We start from the raw sequence: 12,023 nt of genomic DNA on the forward strand, positions 1-12,023 counted from the left end.
AAAACATACATTCATGTATGATTTCATCGAATACAAGATTTTGACAAACCCCTTTATTCAAGTGTCCTTGCACTACTATTTTACCTAGTTAGTTATAATAGAATGAACGAAAATTGGTATAAATTTTAACATGACTATTGTTTTTATAGAGCGAGAGAAGATCGTAAAACACGGAGAGCGCCCTGTGGAGCCAATAAGCAGCTGCAGGGATGAGCGTGGTTACGTGCCAACCGTTGGCCGCTGGGGTAGCGAATGGCCAAGTTGACTCGAGACGGCAGAAACATGGTGCCAGCCGCGGGGGCAGGCACGTGGGCCCTGGATCAGGGGTCTGCCGTTACCCCTGCCGGTTTGGGCCAACGACGAGTCACCAGCCCTGACCTTTCCCACGGTCGAACAATATGAGGAACTAGCAGGCAGCGTTGAACTCGAAACGCAACGTTTGTTGCGCGAGCATCGCTATGACACCGTCAGCAACTTCCTTAGGTAAGTAATTACATTACCGAACGACGAGTTGGATTGTGTTCGCTGAAGATTTCCTTTAACTTCGATAATAAACTGATTCATGATGCGGTATGACTTCCTTAAGGTAATTAACTTTGAAAATTTTCTTACAGACTTTATGAAGAGTTCAAAGTGAGCGGAGAAACTTCGCTAGAACGCTTCTATCGCAAGTATCAGCCAGTGATAACCAACGAACACCATACATGCGTAGGTCTTGGCTTTGAGTTACTGCGACGTCTGTGCAGCCTTAACGAGAGATTTCCTGGTATAGCCAGTCGTCTGTACTTGGTATCCTGTGAAGAGGTAAGAAATACATAGATTAAAATTCAATATTTCAATGCATGCATACCAGAAGGATAATTTTACACTATACTATAATTCAAATTTCCTGAATATGTTGTGCATTTCTTAGTCCAGGGGGTCTATGATTGGCTCAATATTATCACCAACTATATCCATTTGTCGATGAACATCGCCTTCAACAGCAATCGATTAATCACTTGTTTAAACTTGCAGACAATTGGTGACATCGCTGGGTACGTCGGTGGTGCACCAGCTGCCGACAGTGGCGAGAAAGAACATGTCTTAGTATGTTTGAAAATTGAGATAAACGGTCGTCGAGGAGTATTGCTGCTTGACCCTGGTTACCATGTTGCGCGTGTTGTCACTGTGATGGCGGATAAGCTGTACCCGCACTCGGGATGGTTTACGCAGTCTGAAGAACCAAACTGTAAAAAAGAGTACAATTACACCCTGTGTACTAAAGATTCTGACTATGTTGAATGGCACGAAAGAGAAAACCGTCCAGGAGTTCAAGAGAGAACACAGGTTGCCCTTATCTACGTTGCAAGACCATATTTGACCGCTATTGACGTTACTGAGCGACGAAACTTAGTCTACAACTTCAGGAGTCTACTTGCCAGGGACACAAAAGGTCATGTTACTGCCGGAATTTACTTTCCAGTTACAATCGACATCAACAAGACACATTCGTTTACCATCTTTTATCAGACAAGCAATGGGAAGAAACGCCTGAAGATGCCGTTCAGTAAATTCGATGGCTTGCCTAAGGTGATTATTAAATTTAATTGAGTTGGAATAAACTATGGCACTAGAATGTTATATAATACAGAACATGTGTTGAGATGTATTAATATCAACATTTTTGAGCTTACCTAATGTGAATAACTGGACAGAAATATTTGATTGGTTGATTTGAAGTTTACGCATGGGTATATAACAAAATTAATTGCTTTCTTTCAGACCTCCCAAGACACAGAGGAATCAACAATTCTAATGAAATGTGCACGCCAGATGGGTCTGACGCATGAGAAACTGGAAGGTCTTCTAGCCAGTCTTGCCGAAGTTATGTGCGATACACAGTATATTGCACAACTTTTAACCATCAATGCAAGAATCAATACCTTGGCTGAAGACAATTAACAGAGGCCGCTCCACCCAAAGAGGTGTCAGCAAAACTTAAAAGATTACCATTTTTTCTGCCAGCTTTCCTCTTTTGTTCTTTTTTTATTATTTACTATTGTTTCATTATACAAATTCTTTTAAACAATGTCCGCAAACCAGTCAGAGACTGAGTCACACTTATTTTCTTTCATTAACACTTGTTTATAATATGTAGGCTTTGCACTTCGGTTGGGGTAGTTTAATTTTCTTTATTGTATTTTATTTTGTGAAATTTCATTGTTCAATGGAAATGTTAACTGTTATCGAATAATATTTACAATGACACTGTTGTCATTGGCCGTGATATAAATATACCAAAACAACGTCCGTCAGTCTAACGGCAGTTTTGTTTTGCCACAAAATTGAAATTTATCCTCCAAATGAACGGCTTAATTGACAGTGAAATTTTAGCAATTCAAGTGTGGGATAAAGTTTAATCGTGACCGAAAAAACAAAAAGATGGACCCTGACAAAAAATGTTTACAACGAAACAATTCATCTTTACTGAAGTTAAATGACGTGAAATAAAACTAAGTAAAAAATGCAGCAAACAAAAATATAACAGTTGATAACATTTGCATTGAATGTATCGAAAACTAACTAAATAGCATACCTACTTCTTTCTTATCTAATCCATAGGCATAATATGATCGGAATAGTATTGTTATGATGGGATACAATATATATTTATTTTATACCACACTTTACAATTTTACTTTTGTCAGTACACTAAATTGTAACGACAGATTTCTCTGCTTGGTTCAGTTTCAAATAAATCAGAATTAAAGCACTCTAAAAGCTATGATGTCATTATTTTGTCATCGAGATCCTGTCCCAAAATATATCCTGAAATTCCGTACAACTGTAACTGTCCTCTTATCGTCCTACGACTTCTAAGAAATTCAGAATATTTATTATATTACAATCTACGGTATACTTCAATTATGTATTGGAATCATCTAAACTAGAGTTACTCTATATTCATTTATTAAGCAGTTTGCGTACACGTGTTCATAATGACCGTCTTTAGCGTGCAGTTATGATTCGAATACAACTGTCGGATTTAAATTGTAGCACATATAGTTAATTTACGGTGAGGTTTCGTCACAGGGCAATATCATCGTATCGCTAATTATTTATTCTCCGGTGATATCGGAGGCATCATATTATAAATAGAAGAAAAAATGCAAAATAATGTCTATGCGGAAAAAGAAGGTTGAAAAAATGACAATAATTGGTGGAATAAAATCTCTCCACAAAAACGAGCATCTTCGTTCGATTGAGGACTATTAAAATTAGAGAAAAAAAAAATCATTCCTGCGATTTTTAAACTAAAATCTACTCCGAAAATTGAAATGAAAATGGTTGTACTTCTATCGCATTAAATATCCCACATCCACACAAATATATTTAATCTTATATAGAAAATTAAAGAACTACCTTGTACTTTAATAAAGATTCACTTCTACAACCTCGAACTCTTGAGTTTTGGCTGTGGCTCAAAAAATATTAGATGCTTAATGAGCAATAACAGCACAACATTGTTGCATCTGATAACATCACCGATCTGTAATTGTGTATATATATATATATATAATATGTATATATAGGTATAAATACTACCCGGTTTTGTAAGCCTTGAATCCATGATTATTTTAAATATAACATCTAGATCGTTGACATAAAATGGGACAGTCTCATAGCCAATGATAGTACAGTAAAATCTCGGTACTTGATAACTAGACTTTATACAAAGGAAAATTTCCAGTTGTATTGTGAAATCAAACATGCCAAAATCTATGTACGGTTTATGTGTAAATAATAATATCTGATATTGTAAGCTGAAGCTCGACACATAATATATGTCACTAGTCTAAGCTTTAAAATACATCAACCACCCATGGTGAACAAATTTGTAGTTTGAGAAGTTTAAAACTAATTAAAACTTAGCAACATTTAAACGTCAGAAACAGATATCTTTGTTTGGACCGATTGAGGAATCCTTGATTAATTTTGGTGCAGTGAAAATAACTTTTAATAGGAATGATAATGAATCATACCGATATTTTACCATGTAAATAAAATGAGCTGTGGCATTTCGTCTGTCTAAGGTGTCTTCAAGCAGTGGAATCTGAATTGGAGAGTCGTTTATGACTGCTCTCTTTCTCTGGACTATGATCACGCTTGCGACTTCCTAAACCAGCAGGTGAGGTTGATGGAGGCTGCGTCACTTTAGTTTCTGTTGATGTAGTTTCTGATCTACTGGTGCTGAAAATAGAAAACAAATAAAGAGTTTGAAAAGTAAGTTTTTTACGTGTTGCCGCAGAAAATAAATCTGAAAAAAATAACCATGTGCTAGATGCATATTACCGAAGTATCAAGGTATCGTTCTTCAATCATCTAAGTATGAAAATTGCGTCATCAGTTAAAACTAGCTTACATTTGAGGTAAGTCAAGGGATATTATGCAATGTATCCATTTCAATTACTAGAATACACTGTATTACCTAGTAAAAAAGAATTGTAAAACATTTCAACCTGAATTAACATTTCATTATAGTCTCTGTTTTCTTATATCATGTTCATCAATTAAATGACATCGTAATGCAGTATCCAATCCGAGTAACTGATGATGATTAAAACCAGATAATATTATTTTTAATAAATTTCTTTAATAATTTTTTATAGTAAGAATGTCATTTTATTGCAGCAAGTTCATGGATATTTTTGCTTTTGACCATTTATATATGTATGCATACGAGTTAGGTATTATTCATGAAATTTGCTTTAAACTGAGAACATATAGCCAAAATATCAAAGAGAGTGAAACGATCATTACACAAAAGTTATTACCTATCTTAAGCTAGTATTCTCTCCTAATTTCAGTAAATTTCAATGTAGGAGGTACAAAAACAATTCACTCGTTTGTGTTTGACTGAAGTTACTATGTACATTTTCCTATCAGGACAAAAACTCTTACTACCTAAAACAAGAATAAGGAGTTTTCACACTAGAGATTTATCAACATTTTACTTGAAGTTACTCAAACTATTTGAAGATTCCCTAACATATTATTAATTGTATTAATGTTAGACTTTATTTTTCAGAAAGTTTAGGACACAGCAACACAGTCAACAATTAAACGTAACACGAAGACATTGAATATCGCACAAGACCAATAGCACTCCAAAAAAGGAAAGAGAAATCTCAATCTTCAATTTAGCAATCTATTATTTACATGAATTATTCATGTACTGAGACAGTTAGGTGCGTACGGAAAAACAAGCGATACGTTTGTAAAATTCCTTCGTGAAACTTGTGTTTCAAAAAACATGTCTGTAAATGAATATTATGGGACAGAATATTCTTTACAAAGGTACATTGCGCAATACAAATGACCTTTGTTTTTTTGACATCTATTGTTCAATGAGTAACGATTAGATGTCTTTAAAAAAAAATTAACTATCATTTGATCTATTTTTAATTGCAAGACGTTAAATATAATAAGGCGATATCCATAATTACTCTACACTAATTTTCCGTTGATGTAGTTAACACATTGTTACTATCTTTATATCTACTGGGAGTGTGAGAATATTCGAGGCCAAGATGCCTATCGTACATTTTTATAAATCCTAGACTTGCACAAAAACGCAGGAAAGTTCAGCATAATTCATCGAATTGAACCATTTTCTTTAACACACGTTACTTTGAATCGAGATATAATAAAACTATCAAAAACTAATGCTTGAAGAGGCCTGTTCTACACACATATATGTATTAGAGTGGCCCTTATTCAGGGTGTTGACGAATTTTTGCCAGACCATCCCCCAAATAAACTTCAAATAATTCGAAAACAATCGCCGAATTTTTACAGATTTTTACATCAATTCTAAGATAGTCCGCATGTGATCGAAGTTTCTTATGAAAATTAACATGGGTAAAACTTTTTTTCTCAGTATATATTTTATTGCAAGAGTAATAATGTTCCAAATAATCTGTAACCGCGAGGTTTTGGTGAGAATTAGTGCTACTATCTGGGAAAAAATACACATCATCGTACTAGGCAATCTAGATGAATTGCACAACCTCGAAACCTGACTTTTTTTTTATTTAGAGGAAGTGCAATTCGTCTCGATTGCCTCGTACGATGATGTGTATTTTTTTTTTTCATATAGTATCACAAATTACTATACACAAATACTTTCACAATAATATATATAGTGCGAAAAAAAGTTTTTTTCATGTCACTTCCATAAGAAACTTCGATCACAATGCGGGCTATCTCAGACTTGCTGTAAGAATCTGAAAAAATTTGGCGACTCTTTTTAAATGATTTGAAATTGATTTCAGTGATGGGACGGTAAAAATTCGTCAACACCCTAAACAAGGACCACCCTAATATATATATATATATATAATTGGTTCTATCATATCTGTGTGTGTGTGTATATATATCGGGGAGGTGCCGATATTCAATTCGTAAACGAATAATAATAATTCACCCAGCCGAACAAAACAGCAATTTCCGTGGCGGCAAATCTAGATGAAATGGTGCACTCTGATTGGCCTAGCGCTATCGCTTATAATTCAAAAACTATGCGTCGGACGAGCTTCCGGAAAAGAAATTCTCGGTTGGATTTTAACGAGGTATCATGCTGGCTAGTCCGTGGGAGGCAATTTAGGGACACCCTGTATACACACACAGATATGATAGAACCAATTGAAAAAGGAATGTACGCAAGAGAGGTAAAGTTTGCTGTGTTTTTTTTTTAGCAATTAGGATAATTTAATTAGTAATTTAATAGGTATAAAAGTCTATGTTACGCATCGTACTTACGTCGTACTAGCGTCACCACTGTGTACTCTACGCTTTTAATTATTAATATTTGCGGCTGTACCTGTAATAGACAATAAACGATATTCGATACTAGTTCAGTTATGTTTCTATACGGTAAAACAGAAAGAAAATGAAACAAGTTTCTCAACTCCCTGTTGTTTTAAAATAAAATACTTTTAAATTGTTATTGGTCGAAATGGGACAAGTCGTGCAGGAGGGCAGTGGTATTGGGGGGGCATTATAAAAGTAACAAGGCCACCTGTTTAATTTTCTTGATACTTGCACATAGACACAGTCAGCTTTGTGCACATAGACATAATTCGACAAAAAGAAATCAATGAAGTGTAAAACAAGTTTCTATAAAAACACGAAGCCAGAGGTTCAAATACATTGCTTGAGGTACATCTTAAACATTAGTAGTGAGGAAGAGAAAATATTGTAGATGCCGAAATTATTAGCAAAAACAAAAAATAATTGAACACCAACCGATGTCTACCAAAAGACCAAGGTAGTAAAAACAAGATGCTGATCTCAAATTGGGTTTAGATAATTCTCCCTTCTGTAGACCTGAGTTGTAGATAGTAGTCAGTTTTTGGAAGATAAATCAGCATATACCAATAGAAGCTTACCGTGATGTGGATAATAAACTGCTGGGCTTTGGAGAATATGAGGTTCTCAAACCTCGCCTTGGAGAAGGTGCCCACCTGGAACGACTAGATAGTCGGCTACAAAAGTATACCAACCACAACCAGACCAGGACATAAAATAAAAGCAAAGAAAATAAAAAAGTAAATAACCATCTAATACAAGAGTGAATTTAAACGAAGAAGAGTCGATAATTGTAAATCTACACTTTTCAGGTGAGATTGACAGATACAGTGGTTCTACTTGTCTTTAGTTTCGAACAAAAGAGTGGTAAAGTAATAACATCTAATTTACTACATTTTTTCATTCAATAGAAAAATATGTTGATCACATTCACTGTAAACTTAGGCGTGATAATAAACTCAACACAAACTGTGTGAAAAAATTTCTCGGTTGCACGTTAAAAAAATGGATAAATTTAGAAAACACTTGAATTTTAATTAAAAATAAAAATAAAAAACATAATCGACTAATGCCGTAACAGCATACATTCCACTACATAAACTGGAATACAAAGCAGAACTACGAAATAACAATGTACTAATTTTTGTGAATTTTATTCAATTCGTGCAGTATGAATATATTTTATTGACGTGCAATATTACAAGGTAATTTCACAAAGGAGATATGAGCAACAAATAATCATTTGCAGGATTGATTCTTTCGCATTATCACTTTTTCGAGTAGGTATTTTTACCAGATCGCCTTCCACGTTTCTTGTATCTGCTAATTGAATGCATTCTAATGATGTAGTACATATTACATGCAGAAAAAACCTTAAGAAATAAGGTGCATCATGGAACAAGTTACAATACCATCAAATCGATTGCAAGAACGTTTAATATTCTCTATTCGTGCATTATGTATCATACAATATCCCATAACTATAGGAGCAGGAAAAAAAAATGAAATCAATGATGGATATATTGAGAGCCCAAAATACAATATCTTACCCGAAAGAACGAAAAAACACAGAAACAACTGATTAAATTTGAAATACTCCAAGTAATAGACACATTCAAAATCGTGTGACTGATGGAACTAATAGAATAATTAAAACAAAAGATAATGGATAATTGAAGTAATCATAGAGATAAATTTACGATTAATCATTTACATTTTATGCGATCAGTGAAAGTATTTTGATGAAACCTATTTTTCATCCGCAAATAATGAAACACATATTGCTAATCCATTTTCTTAGCAAATTGACTGTATGTTAGGCTCTTGTTATGAAGTGAAAGTTGGCAGAAAGTAAGTAGTCGAAAATTCAAAACTCCATGCCAGAAGCAGTGGTTCTCATGTCCTTGCTAGAATTCACTTCTCGGAGTTGATAAATGCAACCACACGAGGCGTCAATATTGAAAACCACGTTAAATGTTCTTCCAATAACCTCGATCTTGCTTGCATACACGATGACGTTAATCATAAAGAAAATTAGGGGTGGTAGAAAATAGAAAGTGACATTTTCACACAGAGAAATTAGCAACTTTGAGGTTGTTGGAAAAACATTTGATGAGTTCTTCAATATTGAAGCTTAGTGTGATTCTGTTCAACGACTATGAGAACTGGATTCCAGTCAGGATGTGAGAACTGTTTTAGGCCTGAAGTTCTGAATTTTCTGCTACCTTTTTTCTACCAACTTTCACTTCACGTTCTTATTTACGTTGCCGATGCAAGAAAAAATAAATATAGCAAATTGTTAGCAATCAAGAAAATATTGCATTGTGATAAACTAACCTTGCTGTTGGTGCCGGCAAAGCCAGAGGACTATGTTCACGACGGTTTCTGTGCCGAGATACAGCATAGCCAGCAGGTCCATGAGTGTGGTGATCCACTGCGCCAACAGCATGCTTAGTACGAGTCTCCCATTCCTGGTTGAAATCTTCGGCTTCTTCTGAACAAAACGCAAAAATATCCGCAAGTTGAAGTTAAAATGAATAAACAATATAAGTATTAACAATTGATATTAGGATTACTAAAAGGAATTACGAGTCAGGTAAATACTTGAGGATTAATTTATTCAAGAATTATTTTACCTTCTTCAAGATTTATATATTCTTGACGTTCTTCTTCATCACCATTATGAACATTCTGCTCTCGTTCATAGATATGAGCTCGTTCACCAATATGATGACCAATTGCCATCTTTTTTGTACCTGTACGAGAGTCGCAGACAGTTTTCTTAGTCTCTTTAACTCCACCAGGTGCAGTTCTTGTTGAAGATGATGCTTGATACACCTGTGGTCTGCCATCTGGACCACTGGTCATAGTCATGACAGAGCTACTCATGAAAGAGTGACAATTTCCGTTGTTTGGACCCATGTTTCCCTGGAAGAAACGATTTTCCAAATTGGTTAAAATGACATTACACACTCTCGAGAGTTGGATTCCTGGTAATTGACAGCCCTATTAGATTTATTCTGACATATTAAAGGCCACTGATGTCTACTTTACATGTTAGACAGTGAAACACATGACAGCAGACTACAACAGGCGGCGTTGAATGTGTCAGAATTAATCTAAGGGTCTGTACTTAGCAATCAGTACTTCGCATGTTCTAACAGAATAATTAAACTAGACAAAACTTTTTAAAAAAGTAGCAAATCAATAAAAAATAATGGAACGCAAAGCTTGATAGCTGACCAAAATCTTTGAATATCTTCACATTTTTACTTACATAATCTGCAAAAACACGGTTCATGTTGAAAGCAGGCATCGGGGGAAAGCCAAACGGCATCATTTGCATTTCGTTATGACGAGAATTTACCCGGTGATGATTTGACCCAGTAAGTGGAGCGGGTCCACCCATCATACCAAAGGGATCGCTAAAGAGCGAGTTCATCATGTTGTTCATATGTCGCATAGATCGCATGTGAGTCCTGTTGAGATGGAAAGATACTTTTTTAATTTATTATATAGAAATAATAATATTTCTGTACGCTTCATATATTGCCATACTTTAACCCTTTGTATAGTCAAACATTTAATTTAATTTCCTCATTGTACAATATCATCACTGTAAAAAAAATTTATCGTTGATAAATTAAGCCCTATGAATTATGCGACAATAATAATTGCAGGCTGCAATTGATCATAAATAAAATTCTGTTTCCATGGACACATTGATTTGTCAATTGATTATTAAATATTTGCAAATGATTTGGAACAAAAAGTTTACGCTTAAATTTTAATGTAAGCTGTGAATAAACATTTAGTACTCAAATGGATATTATAAGAATGAGAAAAATTGAAATTTTAACACTTTTGGGCATATTTATTATAGATATGTAGTGTAGGAGTGGATGAAAAAATAATCCATAAATTAACCAACAGATTCAGAAATTGTTTTGACAAGAGATGATAGGTATACAATCATGTGTAAGGCAATACTTGCTATTAGTAGGATTTTGTAATCCATAAAAAACTGATCCTGAATAAAACATTAAAACGCACAGAGGCAAGTAGAAAGATAGTTTTTCAACGTACGGTGAATATTTCTTGAAAACGAAACTTGGTTTTCTGTTGTGGTAATAAATAAGAAATTGTATGCCAGGGACTAAAATTATGGAAAATTTGTAGCCACGCATTGTGCAGGTACAAAATATTCTGAACTGTTCTTGGCTATTTCGAACGATTACAGAAAATTATTTTGATCAAATCTGATGTGTTCAGAGAAAAAAATGTGTCAAGATAAACAAAATGCTTTCCGCAACGCATATGTCGAAATTTTTACTACAGAATCACGAGAGTGTTTCAGTCTGCTACCCTGTAATAATTAAGTTTGCATATCGTTTATTGAAGAACAGACGAAAAATAGACGTTATTGTGAAAGTCAAAATCAATACAGACGAACTGTCTTGAACAAATTATGTGGATCGGTGGCGCGAACATTCTCCGTTGATCTGCCAGAGTGACGTTAAAGCGCTTACCTTACCATACACGATTACAGACGGCCAACGATTGAGAAGTACTAATTTGCCAATTATTGAGGGGCTAGCAAATAACCTTACCCGATGATGGGATCCTCTTCAAAATCGCCCATCAAGGATCCAAACAGGGACATGGTGGGTATATGCGCGTGAAAATTCAGATGAAATAGAGTCTCGGGTTTGCCTTCGGTTATTTTTCACTCCCTCAAAACTAACGCGATATTCGATCGTATGGAAAAGATAACCCCGTCGTCAAGTCAAATGCGGATTTCTTGAGCACTGTTGTCGATCTTTCTAGGGCAAGTGAAGAGATCCGGAATACCTATACGCAAAGTTCACTACTGGTCGCGATACACAAGCTCACATAAGATGATCAGAAATACTTGTACAACGGCAAGATGACCGGAAATGCTAATTACCACTTCGCAGATAACCGATAGCAGCGCTTCCTGGCGGTCGATGGTACCGAAATCTCATGAAGGTCAAAGAGATACTCTTTGATGAAGGTAAGGAGGCCGAACGCATATGGCGGAATCGTCGAAAAGTGGTTCGTGAGAGCGATGAAAGATCTTGTAGTTCGGGATGTATCCGCAAGCGATACCAGCGCCTGGTTACGAATAGGATAAATACGTGAGGATCGAC

At 35.2% G+C, this 12,023-nt stretch overlaps 2 protein-coding genes and 1 long non-coding RNA gene across 8 annotated transcripts; 2 read left to right on the forward strand and 1 right to left on the reverse strand.

The window, feature by feature from the left end:
- Positions 1-265: 265 nt before the first annotated feature.
- Positions 266-3,176, forward strand: LOC124310287 (uncharacterized; the record flags this gene model as incomplete). The annotated part of the gene is made up of 4 exons (XM_046774099.1): positions 266-483; positions 615-804; positions 1,018-1,572; positions 1,765-3,176. Coding segments are annotated over 4 exons (1,143 nt in total), but the record flags the coding sequence as incomplete, so codon positions are not given.
- LOC124310468 (myeloid leukemia factor) lies at positions 2,009-11,869 on the reverse strand. 6 transcript variants are annotated; one of them, XM_046774460.1, is made up of 7 exons: positions 11,463-11,869; positions 10,130-10,331; positions 9,489-9,780; positions 9,190-9,346; positions 7,434-7,529; positions 6,805-6,865; positions 4,095-4,233 (listed from the first exon to the last, which is right to left on the reverse strand). In XM_046774460.1, the coding sequence occupies exons 1-6, from the start codon at positions 11,513-11,515 to the stop codon at positions 6,847-6,849; spliced, it is 819 nt and encodes a 272-aa protein (XP_046630416.1). In that variant the 5' UTR covers positions 11,516-11,869; the 3' UTR covers positions 4,095-4,233; positions 6,805-6,846. The 6 variants fall into 6 exon arrangements, with proteins under 6 accessions (XP_046630414.1, XP_046630415.1, XP_046630416.1 ...); XM_046774458.1 differs by lacking the exon at positions 6,805-6,865 and having other exon boundaries at positions 2,009-4,233; positions 11,463-11,866; XM_046774463.1 differs by lacking the exon at positions 7,434-7,529 and having other exon boundaries at positions 11,463-11,864.
- Positions 4,171-5,997, forward strand: LOC124310472 (uncharacterized). The gene is made up of 2 exons (XR_006909675.1): positions 4,171-4,266; positions 5,072-5,997. It is a non-coding gene; the product is annotated as an uncharacterized LOC124310472 (long non-coding RNA).
- Positions 11,870-12,023: the final 154 nt, after the last annotated feature.

The sequence above is a fragment of the Neodiprion virginianus genome, chromosome 1, assembly GCF_021901495.1.
Source record: "Neodiprion virginianus isolate iyNeoVirg1 chromosome 1, iyNeoVirg1.1, whole genome shotgun sequence".
NCBI lineage: Eukaryota > Metazoa > Arthropoda > Insecta > Hymenoptera > Diprionidae > Neodiprion > Neodiprion virginianus.